This window comes from Cherax quadricarinatus, chromosome 17 (assembly GCF_038502225.1).
Source record: "Cherax quadricarinatus isolate ZL_2023a chromosome 17, ASM3850222v1, whole genome shotgun sequence".
NCBI lineage: Eukaryota > Metazoa > Arthropoda > Malacostraca > Decapoda > Parastacidae > Cherax > Cherax quadricarinatus.
The window spans coordinates 13,755,487-13,770,185 of NC_091308.1; the positions used below are offsets into that span (position 1 = coordinate 13,755,487).

Sequence of the window (14,699 nt, forward strand, 5' to 3'; positions counted from 1 at the left end):
TTTGAAATTGCTATCTTTTTTAATTTGCGTGAAATTGGCCAAATTGTCAATTTCTGACCACTTTATTGGGTAGTTCAAATCAGTAAATGGGCGGTTTCTTATACTCGACTGATAGAAAAAATGGAGTTCTAAAGAAATAGCTATGAGTTTGGTCAACTGGAACAACGGAAATGGCCAAAAACAGGGCTCAAAGTCGGCGAAATTGCCGATGCGTATATGTCGCTGAGACCGCTAAATTCACGGGAGTGTAATTCCCCGAGTTTTCAACCAAATTTCGTACTTTTGGTGTCATTACCATCGGGAAAATATTCTCTATCATAAGAAAAAATAATTTTATTTTTCCAAAACTTTTGCAACATAGAATGAGTTTCAGAAAGGGGCTTGCAACAGTCAAAGGGTTAATTTTAAGTTAATTTTAAGCTTGCCCATAATGCTCTGCATACAAGGGGCTTTTGGCATGTACACCCAACTACTATTGTTCTTTGTACAACTATGTATCATGTCCAAATAAAGTACTGTATTGTATCTCTCTGCGATTTTGTTTTTTATAAAGTATTCCAGTGAAAGGTTACTATGACTTTGGATTCAATGAATTAATTAATTCCTGTAAAAATGTAATATTTATTACATTTTGTTATTTATTACATTTGTTATTTATTACAAATGTATTCAGGGATTTGAGGAAGTGGACTTGTCAGCATATGGGTCTATGAAAGACTAGGTGAATCATAGAATTGGTGATGGGAGAAAAAAGGTGAGTTGTGCACTGAGGAGTCTGTGGAGACAAAGAACGTTGTCCATGGAAGCAAAGAGAGGAATATATGAAAATGTAGTTATACCAATGCTCTTATATGGGAGTGAAGCATGGGTGGTGAATGTTGCAACAAGGAGAAGGCTGGAGGCATTGGAGATGTGTCTGAGAGCAATGTGTAGTGTGAATATTGTGCAGAGAATCCGTAGTTTGGAAATTAGGAGGTGTGGGGTTACTAAAAGTATTACTCAGAGGGCTGATGAAGGGTTGTTGAAGTGGTTCGGACATTTAGAGAGAATGGAATGAAATAGACTGACTTAGCATATAAATCTGTAGTGCAAGGAACACAGGGTAGGGGTCGATCTAGGAAAGGTTGGAGGGAGGGAGTATAGGAGGCTTTGTGTGCGAGAGGCTTGGACTTCCAGCAAGCGTGCTTAAACATGTTGGATAGGAGCGAGTGAAGACAAATGGTTTTTATGACTTGACATGCTGTTGGAGTGTGAGGAAAGTAACATTAATGAAGGGATTTAGGGAGCTGGACTTAATTCCTGGAGGTGGTATGTACAGTGCCTGCACTCTGATGGAGGGGTGTTGATATGTTGCAGTTTTTAAACCTTAGTGTAGGTGTGCTTCTGGTAAGACAATGATGGAGTGAATGACGATGAAAGTTTTTTTTTTTTTTTTTTTTTTTTTTTTTTTTTTTTTTTTTTTTTTTTTAATATACCCTGCCTTGGTGGGAAACGGCCAGTTTCGCTTATATTTTTACCCTGCAGAAAGTACACAAGTGCTCAGATTGTTTCTGCTGGTATATCTGGTGGCATGAAGTGCACTACTTTTTTGTTACCTTTTCCTCACCATATTATGAATACTGTTTTCCTGTTATGCCTTTTTACTCAATTTTTTCAACACTTGACCATCTCTCATAGAGGTAGTGACTTGCCAAAGAAGAAAACACTTTCACTGTCACTCATTCAATCACTGTTTTCCTAGAATGTCTCTAACATCACAGTTCAGATGACCCTCCAAACATCAACATCCCCATCCCTCCTCAGAGTGCAGGCAGTATACCTCCCACCTTCAGAACTAAAGCTTCCCTGAATCACTTCATAAATGTTACCTTCGTCCCACCCCAACAGCACATCATTTCATATAAACCACACTTCATCTAATATCGAAACTCAAAATGCTTTGCATGATATTCACACTCCACATTTCCTTCAAATATATATCTACTGCCTCTTGGCTCTTCCTCACTGTAACATTCAAAACCCATGTTCCTTGTCCATACATCAATGCTGATACAACTATTCTCTTGTGCATTCCTCTTATTGCCTCCATGGATAATTTCTTTGTCTCCACAGATGCCTTGGTCGACCACCACCTGTTCCCTTTCATCAGTTCTAGGTTTTACCATCTGTCATAGAACCATCTGCCATCAAGTCTGCTCCCAAATATCTGAACACGTTGACTTCCTCCATACTCCCTCCAATCTAATATTCAGTTTCTCATTGCTTATATTTTTAGATAGTCTCATAACTTTGATCTTTCCTATGTTTACATTTAAGTTTCTTTTTTTTTAAGTACCTGTCCAAATTCATTTACCAACCTGGCTCTGGTGGCCTGGTGGTTAACGCTCTCGCTTCACACGGTGAGGGCCTGGGTTCGATTCCCAGCCAGAGTAGAAACATTGGACGTGTTTCTTTCCACCTGTTGTCTATGTTCCCCATCAGTAAAATGGGTACCTGGGTGTTAGTCGACTGGTGTGGGTCGCATCCTGGGACACTGACCTAAGGAGGCCTGGTCACAGACCGGGCCGCGGGGGCGTTGACCCCCGGAACTCTCTCCAGATAAACTCCAGATTATCTGTCTTTCTGTCTGCCTGTATGTTTGTCTTCCTGTCTCTTTGTCTGATTGTCTCTCTTTCTGTCTCAGCACCAACAGGTATTACACACAATGCAGAGGATGCAGAGTTGTCACGTCTGATTCCTGACCAAGTGAAAATGCGTATTACTTGCCAGTCGTGCTTATTATGCATTAGATCTACAAGCACAGTATAGCACTTTGTTTGGATTTTTTGGGTTATCCTAGGTAATTTACACTCTGTATAATAACTATTTATGTGTATTTGAGAGATAGAAATAGAGACAGATAGACAGAGATACAGAGACAGGCAGAGATATATGTATACAGACAGAGATAGAGACAACCAAAGTCAATCAGCCACCAGGCCTGTCAGCCAGCCACCCGGTCTGCCAGCCAGCCACCCGGCCTGCCAGCTAGCCACCCGGCCTGTCAAAGACGTATTACACACATACCAGAATTGTTTCCCTTTACTCAAGGTATAGGTTATAGGACATTCTGGCAGGATGACATTACCAGTGATATCAAAATTGACAGGATGTTGCACATTGATTATTATCGAGGTTTTTGATATTTCCTCGACCAATTGTGGTCGCATCCATCTCAAAGCCACTAAACTCGGAGCCAACATCACTTTCCTCTTAAAAGGGGAGAGTTAATACATGACATCGGTGAATCCCTGGTGTTTGCCACACTCTTTGCTCTAGCTGGTGCTCAATGAAACTGGTGCTCCCACAAGGCACTAAGTGGTCCCAGATTTTTTTAATACTGTGCACACCAAGTGTTAAGACCCATTCTATACTGACTAGGCATTTCAGGTCAATTGTCCCAAATTTGGAGGCAGGAAAAATAAAACGCTGCTCTACGTTTGGAGCGCTAGCAGTAAGAACACAGATCTACGTTTGAATAGTTAAGGGGTTAAAGAGGGCAATTTTCTGTGTGCAATAAGGCAAAAAAAAAATATATTAGGGTCAGTACTTATCAAGATGAAGTTGGCACTGGATGCTCACCTGACGGCAACACGGAGTCCTGCCGCATGCAGGAGTGTTGCCAATATACCTTTTTTCTCGTTTGTGTTCTGATAATTCCAATTTGTAGTAGTTCTTGTGATTTCATAGCCAATGTTTGTTCTGACACTAATATCAGGTACTGAAATAGTACTCAAATAGTCACACACTGACAGGTGAACATTTGCACCTGCCTTAGTCACATATTATTGTCTAGAAATACAGTGGCCACAAAAAAATCTTTACATGTCCAACAAAAATACATCTATACACAAAATTTTGGTGCATACATTTCATTCGTGTTTCCACCATAGGAAAAGTGTGATGACGTAGTGTACTGGAGCCCGTCTTGCTCCGTGGTTTCCCATCATGCTAAGCTTCAGTGCTCTGCCAGAGCTTGGTGAGGAAGGAGGCCTTCCTCAGTGCCCCTTTTTTTCACTGGACCATGAACTTTGCCACGCTATACAGCCTCTCCTCACTTAGTGATGTACTCATTTACCAATGACTCAGACTTACGACGGGCTCTCTGAACAGTATGCATACCTAAATAATGTATATTACAGCCTATTTCCTCTATTCTGTTTATTACAATATACAGTACACTACTGTATAAACATTTAAAAATGTACCAGAAATGTTATAAATGGTGAAAAGGTAACATTAAAACATAACCAAAGATGGTTGACACAAACCCACTACCATTATAGTATGCTCCTCACTTAACGACGAATTCATTAACTGATGTGGTCTTAGGAATGGAACTCCGTCATTAAGTGATGATAGGCTGTATCTCCACTCCTAGCAGTCAGAATGGGTCAAACTAAACTTTCAATTGCAGAGAAGATCCGTGCACTCACCCTATTAGAACAAGGCATGTCTGTGATACGCGTAGCTGCAGGCCTGAAGGTGAGGAGGATAGCAATTTAAAACCTCAAGAAAGAAGCTGCCTGACTCCAACCTGGCACCATACCACCCAAAAAGACTTCTCTTTACACAGACAAGATCCTGAAGAGGGAAGTGTTATCAGATCTTGCCATAGCTGTAGACCTCAAGAAAAAGCCAGGTGGGAGTGAGGCAGTTGCTTTCTTGAGACAGACAGCAAAAACCAGCCGGCAAGAGCAAGCAAAAAAGCCAGTCAACAAGAGCAAGCAAAAAAGCCAGCCAGCCAGCAAGAGCAAGCAAAAAAGCCAGCCAGCTAGCAAGCACAAGAGCAAGCAAAAAACCCAGCCAGCCCTTACTGAGAACTAGTATAAGGTGGCAAAGTTGACACTAGATGCTCATGTGGTGGCAACATGGAGTCCTGCTGCCTGCAGAAATGTTAGCAATACATATACCCATTTTCTCATTTTTTAATTTACGTAATTTTTATGTTCTGATAATTGCAGTTTATCTAGGTAGTAGGTTGGTACACAGCAACCACCCAGGGATGTACTACCGTCCTGCCAAGTGAGTGTAAAATGAAAGCCTGTAATTGTTTTACATGATGGTAGGATTGCTGGTGTCTTTTTCTGTCTCATAAGCATGTAAGATTTCAGGTACGTCTTGCTACTTCTACTTAAGGCACACTACACATGCATGTACAAATATATATATACATACCCCTCTGGGTTTTCTTCTATTTTCTTACTAGCTCTTGTCCTTGTTTATTTCTTCCTATCTCCAGGGGGAAGTGAAACAAAATTCTTCCTCTATAAGCCATGCATGTCATAAGAGGCTACTAAAATGCCAGGAGCAAGGGGCTAGTAACTCCTCCTCCTGTATACATTACTAAAGTTAAAAAGAGAAACTTTTTTTCTTTTTGGGTCACCCTGCCTTGGTGGCATATGGCCGGTTTGTTGAAAGAAGAATAAGTTGCAATTTATATAGTTCTTGTGATTTTTATAGCCAATCTTTGTTCTGACACTAATAACAGATACAGAAATAGTAATAAGTCACATTCTATTGTTTAGAAATATATACAAAATATTTATAGGTTCCAATAATGTTTTCAGAAGTGCTAGAATATATGAAACGCCTTGAAGCATGGTGTCAGACAAGAGTGTCACTTGACACTTTTGACGGTACAGTCACTCAATATTGCTGATGATGCACTGCTCCCAGTGAACCTTGGCATACGTTTTTTATTTTTTCTCACTGTTCCACACACAAGCATGTCTGTCTCTGTCTGTCTATTTGTCTCTCTGCTTATCTCTCTCTCAGAGAGAGAAGCTCATGAACCAACAGGTATTACACATTGCAGAATTGTCACGTCTGAACAAGTGGAAAGATACAACTACGGCCGAAATGTCTTACTTGCCACAGTCACGCTTATGCCTCATATCTACAAGCACAACACAGTACCTGTCTGGCTTTTTTTGGGTTATCCTAGGTAATTTACACTATGTATGACACCTGTACGTGTGTACCTGTGCCTAAATGAACTTACTTAGTCCTTGATTCTGGTTCATGAGTGACTCTCTCTGAGACAGAGATATAGACAAGAGTTAACTAGCTAGCCAGCCAGCCAGCTGAACATGTATTACAGATGTAGCAGAATCATCTCTCTCTACTTAGGGCATATTTGATAGGACATTCTGGCAGGATGACACTACCAGTTGCATTAATATTGAGAGGACTGAGGCACAAATGTTGCACATGGGTTATTATCTAAGTTTCTTATAATTCCTTGACCACTTTTGGCCACAACTATGTCAAAGCCACTAAAATCAGGGTCAACATCACTTTCCTTGAAAAGGAGTGTGTTAAGACAACTTGGCATTAGTAAATCCCTGGGGTTTGCCATATTGTTTGCTCTAGCTGGCACTCGATTGAACTGGTGCTCCCACAAGGTGCTAAGGGGTCCCAGATTTTGTTAATACTGCACATACTGGGGGTCCCAAATTTAATACTGCACATACTGAATGTTAAGACCCATTCTATACTGTCTAGGCCTATCAGGCCTCTGGCACCAAATTTGAAGGCAAGAAAAACAGTGCGTTGATCGACATCATGAGCACCAGCAGTAAAATGTAGATCAACGATTTGACAATTAAAAAGTTAAAGAAAAAATATTCAACCATAAATAACAAATACGTATATTACAAGAGTTATTTGACACTAACCAAAAACCTAGTTTAACACTGTACATTGTACATAATTAGCAAGAACATTATTTACATGGTTTAGTTCATTTAATTTTTCAGCAATAAAAAAAAAAGGATAAATACAGTGATATACCAATACACACAAAGGTATATAATATCTACATGCAGAACCCACATGAAGGAAAAAAAGAGAAATATGTATATCCTGAAAATAATCTCATACTTACACAAAATAAAATGGACTGTTGGTTATGATGAAAATTTCTTTGTTATGTTTCTTTAACCTATCAAAAAAGTCAACGAGACTTGGGTCTTTGATCAAATACTCGCTGATGTTGCGACCAACAACACGATGCATCTCAGGGTGAATGCTGGCAATGGCTGCCTGTAAATTAAAGAATACTGAATTAGTAAGATAAGAATATTTTGAAAATGGGTAAATTATGATTTTAATTGAGAATAATGGCATTGTAACTTAACCCCAATCACTTTAAAAAAATAATGTTAACAAACAATTTGTTAAATAAATGATGCAGTGAGCATGGAGATATCCATACACCTGGTCAAAGTAGCTACAATGTCAAGAAAATTGTTCACCAGACAACCAGAATATATTCAGACTGAATGAAACTGTTTGGTACTGCTAAGTGATCATTGGCCATATGGTTTTAGCCGAGTAATAATCTTTGCTATACATGAGCATCCAAGAACAATGTATCCATCAATACCCTACAGGAACATTCATATGCAATGGTTCATAGCATGAAGAAACTGATATAGCATTGTTTTGAACTCTGCATTATCATGTACATTTCCTGTGGCATTTCGACACTGATTTTTTTTTTTTTCAACAAGTCAGCCGTCTCCCACCGAGGCAGGGTGACCCAAAAAAGAAAGAAAATCCCCAAAAAGAAAATACTTTCATCATCATTCAACACTTTCACCACACTCGCACATTATCACTGTTTTTGCAGAGGTGCTCAGAATACAACAGTTTAGAAGCATACACATATAAAGATACACAACATATCCCTCCAAACTGCCAATATCCCAAACCCCTCCTTTAAAGTGCAGGCATTGTACTTCCCATTTCCAGGACTCAAGTCCGACTATATGAAAATAACCGGTTTCCCTGAATCCCTTCACTAAATATTACCCTGCTCACACTCCAACAGATCGTCAGGTCCCAAGTACCATTCGTCTCCATTCACTCCTATCTAACACGCTCACGCACGCTTCCTGGAAGTCCAAGCCCCTTACCCACAAAACCTCCTTTACCCCCTCTCTCCAACCCTTTCGAGGACGACCCCTACCCCGCCTTCCTTCCCCTATAGATTTATATGCTTTCCATGTCATTCTACTTTGATCCATTCTCTCTAAATGACCAAACCACCTCAAGAACCCCTCTTCTGCCCTCTGACTAATACTTTTATTAACTTCACACCTTCTCCTAATTTCCACACTCCGAATTTTCTGCATAATATTTACACCACACATTGCCCTTAAACAGGACATCTCCATTGCCTCCAACAGTCTCCTCGCTGCTGCATTTACCACCCAAGCTTCACACCCATATAAGAGTGTTGGTACTACTATACTTTCATATATTCCCTTCTTTGCCTCCATAGATAACGTTTTTTGACTCCACATATACCTCAACGCACCACTCGCCTTTTTTCAGTCATCAATTCTATGATTAACCTCATCCTTCATAAATCCATCCACCGACACGTCAACTCCCAAGTATCTGAAAACATTCACTTCTTCCATACTACTCCTCCCCAATTTGATATCCAATTTTTCTTCATCTAAATCATTTGATACCCTCATCACCTTACTCTTTTCTATGTTCACTTTCAACTTTCTACCTCTACACACATTCCCAAACTCATCCACTAACCTTTGCAATTTTTCTTTAAAATCTCCCATAAGCACAGTATCATCAGCAAAAAGTAACTGTCAATTCCCATTTTGAATTTGATTCCCCAAAATTTAATCCCACCCCTCTCCCGAGCACCCTAGCATTTACTTCCTTTACAACCCCATCTATAAATATATTAAACAACCATGGTGACATTACACATCCCTGTCTAAGACCTACTTTTACCGGGAAGTAGTCTCCCTCTCTTCTACACACCCTAACCTGAGCCTCACTATCCTCATAAAAACTCTTTACAGCATTTGGTAACTTACCACCTATTCCATATACTTGCAACATCTGCCACATTGCTCCTCTATCCACTCTATCATATGCCTTTTCTAAATCCATAAATGCAATAAAAACTTCCCTACCTTTATTTAAATACTGTTCACATATATGCTTCAATGTAAACACTTGATCTACACATCCCCTACCCACTCTGAAACCTCCTTGCTCATCCGCAATCCTACATTCTGTCTTACCTCTAATTCTTTCAATTATAACCCTACCGTACACTTTTCCTGGTATACTCAGTAAACTTATTCCTCTATAATTTTTACAGTCTCTTTTGTCCCCTTTCCCTTTATATAAAGGGACTATACATGCTCTCCGCAAATCCCTAGGTACCTTCCCCTCTTTCATACATTTATTAAACAAAAGTACCAACCACTCCAACACTATATTCCCCCCTGCTTATAACATTTCTGTCATGATCCCATCAGTTCCAGCTGCTTTACCCCCTTTCATTCTACGTAATGCCTCATGTACCTCCCCCCACACTTACATTCTGCTCTTCTTCACTCCTAAAAGATGGTATACCTCCCTGACCAGTGCATGAAATTACTGCCTCTCTTTCTTCCTTAACATTTAAAAGTTCCTCAAAATATTCTCGCCATCTACCTAATACCTCCATCTCCCCATCTACTAACTCCCCTACTCTGTTTTTAACTGACAAGTCCATACTTTCCCTAGGCTTTCTTAACTTATTTAACTCACTCCAAATTTTTTTCTTATTTTCATTAAAATTTCTTGACAGTGCCTCTCCCACTCTATCATCTGCTCTCCTTTTGCACTCTCTCACCACTCTCTTTACCTTTCTTTAACTCTCCATATACTCTGCTCTTCTTATAACACTTCTGCTTTGTAAAAACCTCTCATAAGCTACCTTTTTCTCTTTTATCACACCCTTTACTTCATCATTTCACCAATCACTCCTCTTTCCTCCTGCCCCCACCCTCCTATAACCACAAACTTCTGCCCCACATTCTAATACTGCATTTTTAAAACTATTCCAACCCTCTTCAACCCCCCCACTACTCATCTTTGCACTAGCCCACCTTTCTGCCAATAGTCGCTTATATCTCACCCGAACTTCCTCCTCCTTTAGTTTATACACTTTCACCTCCCTCTTACTTGTTGTTGCCACCTTCCTCTTTTCCCATCTACCTCTTACTCTAACTGTAGCTACAACTAAATAATGATCCGATATATCAGTTGCCCCTCTATAAACATGTACATCCTGGAGCCTACCCATCAACCTCTTATCCACCAATACATAATCTAATAAACTACTTTCATTACGTGCTACATCATACCTTGTATATTTATTTATCCTCTTTTTCATAAAATATGTATTACTTATTACCAAATCTCTTTCTACACATAGGTCAATTAAAGGCTCCCCATTTACATTTACCCCTGGCACCCCAAATTTACCTACTACTCCCTCCATAACATTTTTACCCACTTTAGCATTGAAATCCCCAACCACCATTACTCTCACACTTGATTCAAAACTCCCCACGCATTCACTCAACATTTCCCAGAATCTCTCTCTCTCCTCTACACTTCTCTCTTCTCCAGGTGCATACACGCTTACTATAACCCACTTTTCACATCCAATCTTTATTTTACTCCACATAATCCTTGAATTTATGCATTTGTAGTCCCTCTTTTCCTGCCATAGCTTATCCTTCAACATTATTGCTACTCCTTCTTTAGCTCTAACTCTATTTGAAACCCCTGACCTAATCCCATTTATTCCTCTCCATTGAAACTCTCCCACCTCCTTCAGCTTTGTTTCACTTAAAGCCAGGACATTCAGCTTCTTCTCATTCATAACATTCACAATCATCTCTTTCTTATCATTTGCACAACATCCACACACATTCAGACTTCCCACTTTGACAATTTTCTTCTTCTTATTCTTTTAAGTAATCTTTTCAGGAAAAGGGTTTACTAGCCCATTGTTCCCGGCATTTTAGTTGACTTTTACAACATGCATGGCTTACGGAGGAAAGATTCTTATTCCACTTCCCCATGGATATAAAAGGAAAAGTAACAAGACCAAGAACTATTAAGATAAAATCAAAGAAAACTCAGATGAGTGTGTATAAATAAATGTGTACATGTATGTGTAGTGTGACCTAAGTGTAAGTAGAAGTAGCAAGACATACCTGTAATCTTGCATATTTATGAGACAGACAAAAGACACTGATACCTGCACTTTTTACGTGATGTTTGTGGAAATTAGGAATATTAAAAAAAGGAAAATTCAGGCAACATACTTGCAAAACATACATGTTCACCTTTTTGTCCCAAAAAAATGTTAAGCATAAAGACAAGTATTCAAGGGGTAGAACCTACAAGACGTTCTAACATATGTTTAACTACAAACATTTAAAAAAAAAAAAAAAAAAAAAAATGTTTGTAGTTAAACATATGCTAGAACGTCTAACTACAAACATATTACTACAAAAATAGTACAGGGTTCACACTGCTCTTGAAGATTAGGCATAACTATGTAGTATCACCAATAAGCTCATTGGTTATAGGTTTATGTAACAATTTAAACCTATTTCAAATCTTCACTACTTTGAATATCAATCAAGGGACCACTTACCTTAACATCATTGAAGAGTGGGACAGAATGGTAGGGAATGTTGTTGTCAAGGAAGTACTGTGCTACCTGACTTAGGAGACACATTTCCGGTAACGAGAAGAGATCTGCTAGGTGTGCCATTTTGTTTTGCTGCAAAATATTAAAGAAAAAAAAATTAATAAGTATTAATTAAACACTATCATGATACCCAGTGCATTAATCTTGGACAATTTCCTAAAATTAGAGATACCGTCTGACAAAATCAAGTTTTAGTCCACTTTCAAAAATACTTACAAATTATTTCTACGTCTTGGACACCCATAACACTAAGTGGTTACTAACAATGCTCTCAATGTACAACATTACTTTATATTAATTAACATTATCACTTACTGTAGAGTGGTTCCTTAAGTTACAGTGGTCTTGACTCATGATAATTTTGAGTTACAATTTACCCACATAAAACAATTTAATTTTGAGCAGCAATGAAAGGTTTTTAAGATATGCATACAATAATTGGTGTGAGAGGGTATGCCTCAGCCAACCAGTAATGTGGTAGCTTGCCTCTTTGGCAGCTTCTGAGCCAATAAGAGCATCAGTGGGGATGTATGGGATTGACTTAGCAGCTAATCAGTGATGAGAGTGAATATCTCAGTGGTAGCATCTCAGACAATAACAAGCATTTGAGCTACAGTTTATCGTTTCCTCTTCAGTCTGGAGCTACTGCGTGTGTTGTCTCCACCAACTCTCAATTACTTACTTTTCATAACTGCATTTGTGATTTGAATAGGCCATTTTTTTTGTGTTACCAGGTCATCATGCTCCCCAAAGTGCACAATAAATTGCCAGTTTCTCTGAAGATCAAGCAAGAAATCATGAAAACACATGTTAAGAGTTAAAATTAGTGCCCTGGTGCATGAGTATGGCTTTCCACAATCAACCATCATTATTTTCAAGCAAAACAAAATTATAATACAGTAGGGCCCCACTTATACAGCAGGTTAGGTTCCAGGCTACTGATGTAAAGCGGAAATCACCGTAAAGTGGAACACCCCTTTTTTCCACTTATAAATGCATATAAATACTAGATAACAAATTTACACTAACATATACTAAGTTAGCAATAGAACTAGGCATTAAAAAACAATAAAAAAGTAAAATACACATATACTGTAGTACACTCATCACTTACCTTAAAATATTTGTAGTCTTAATCTATGGTGAGACAAGAAGTATTTATTGTAAGAAATCAAGTGTGGTATGTATGGCAGCCAGCTGGGCTACCATACCAGGCCACCCCACCCACACATAATATTCTATAACATTTAAGATCCCAGAGCAATAAAATGAATATACAGTTCACTCATTACTTACCTTAAAATATTTGTAGTTTTAACCCTTAAACTGTCCAAACGTAGATCTATGTTCGCCTGCGTGGCGCTCCAAATATTTTGAAAAACACATTTTTTTTTTTTAAATTAAAGAGGGCAATTTTCTGTGTGGTATAAGACCAAAAAAAAAAAATTTAAGACCAGTACTTACTGAGATATAAGAGCACGAAATTGTCTCTGGATGCTCACCTGACGGCAACATCCAGTCCTGCTGCTTGCAGAAGTCTTAGATAGGGATGTGTAATGTCACCATGGTTGCTTAATATATTTATAGATGGGGTTGTAAAAGAAGTAAATGCTAGGGTGTTCGGGAGAGGGGTGGGATTAAATTATGGGGAATCAAATACAAAATGGGAATTGACACAGTTACTTTTTGCTGATGATACTGTGCTTATGGGAGATTCTAAAGAAAAATTGCAAAGGTTAGTGGATGAGTTTGGGAGTGTGTGTAAAGGTAGAAAGTTGAAAGTGAACATAGAAAAGAGTAAGGTGATGAGGGTATCAAATGATTTAGATAAAGAAAAATTGGATATCAAATTGGGGAGGAGGAGTATGGAAGAAGTGAATGTTTTCAGATACTTGGGAGTTGATGTGTCGGCAGATGGATTTATGAAGGATGAGGTTAATCATAGAATTGATGAGAGAAAAAAGGTGAGTGGTGCGTTGTGGAGACAAAAAACGTTATCTATGGAGGCAAAGACGGGAATGTATGAAAGTATAGTAGTACCAACACTCTTATATGGGTGTGAAGCTTGGGTTGTGAATGCAGCAGCGAGGAGGCGGTTGGAGGCAGTGGAGATGTCCTGTCTAAGGGCAATGTGTGGTGTAAATATTATGCAGAAAATTCGGAGTGTGGAAATTAGGAGAAGGTGTGGAGTTAATAAAAGTATTAGTCAGAGGGCTGAAGAGGGGTTGTTGAGGTGGTTTGGTCATTTAGAGAGAATGGATCAAAGTAGAATGACATGGAGAGCATTTAAATCTGTAGGAGAAGGAAGGCAGGGTAGGGGTCGTCCTCAAAAAGGTTGGAAGGAAGGGGTAAGGGAGGTTTTGTGGGCGAGGGGCTTGGACTTCCAGCAGGCGTGCATGAGCGTGTTCGATAGGAGTGAATGGAGACGAATGGTATTTGGGACCTGACAATCTGTTGGAGTGTGAGCAGGGTAATATTTAGTGAAGGGATTCAGGGAAACCAGCTATTTTTATATAGCCAGACTTGAGTCCTGGAAATGAGAAGTACAATGCCTGCACTCTAAAGGAGGGGCTCGGGATATTAGCAGTTTGGAGGGATATGTTGTGTATCTTTATACGTGCAGTGGACCCTCGCCTAATGAACGCATCGCATAACGTTCAATTCGCCTAACAATACATTTTAGTGCTAACATTTTGCCTCGGCTAACGCTAAAAAACTCGCCTAACGATATTCGTTCTTGGGTACCAATTAATATCGTTAGGTGAGGGTCCACTGTATATGCTTCTAAACTGTTGTGTTCTGAGCACCTCTGCAAAAACAGTGATTATGTGTGAGTGAGGTGAAAGTGTTTAATGACGACGAAAGTATTTTCTTTTTGGGGATTTTCTTTCTTTTTGGGTCACCCTGCCTCGGTGGGAGACGGCCGACTTGTTGGGGAAAAAAAAAAAAAAAGACAGACAGCCAAAGCCAGCCAGCCAGCCGAATACATAAGAACATAAGAAAGAAGGAACACTGCATAAGGCCTACTGGCCCATGCAAAGCAGATCCATGTCACCCCCCTTGCTTAGATCAATGACCCACCTAGTTAGGTCACATCCACTGAAAGAAGGAGCATGAC

The 14,699-nt window shown here is 39.3% G+C and overlaps 1 protein-coding gene across 3 annotated transcripts in view; it reads right to left on the reverse strand.

The window, feature by feature from the left end:
* Positions 1 to 14,699, reverse strand: part of Nt5c (5' nucleotidase C) — a 141,751-nt gene that overhangs the window by 60,383 nt on the left and 66,669 nt on the right. For all 3 annotated transcript variants that reach the window (XM_070085804.1, XM_070085803.1, XM_070085805.1), the window contains 2 exons: positions 11,525 to 11,653; positions 6,929 to 7,086 (listed from right to left, as the gene is read on the reverse strand). In XM_070085804.1, coding sequence (XP_069941905.1) covers positions 6,929 to 7,086; positions 11,525 to 11,653 — 287 coding nt within the window. The remainder of the gene's footprint in view (positions 1 to 6,928; positions 7,087 to 11,524; positions 11,654 to 14,699) is intronic.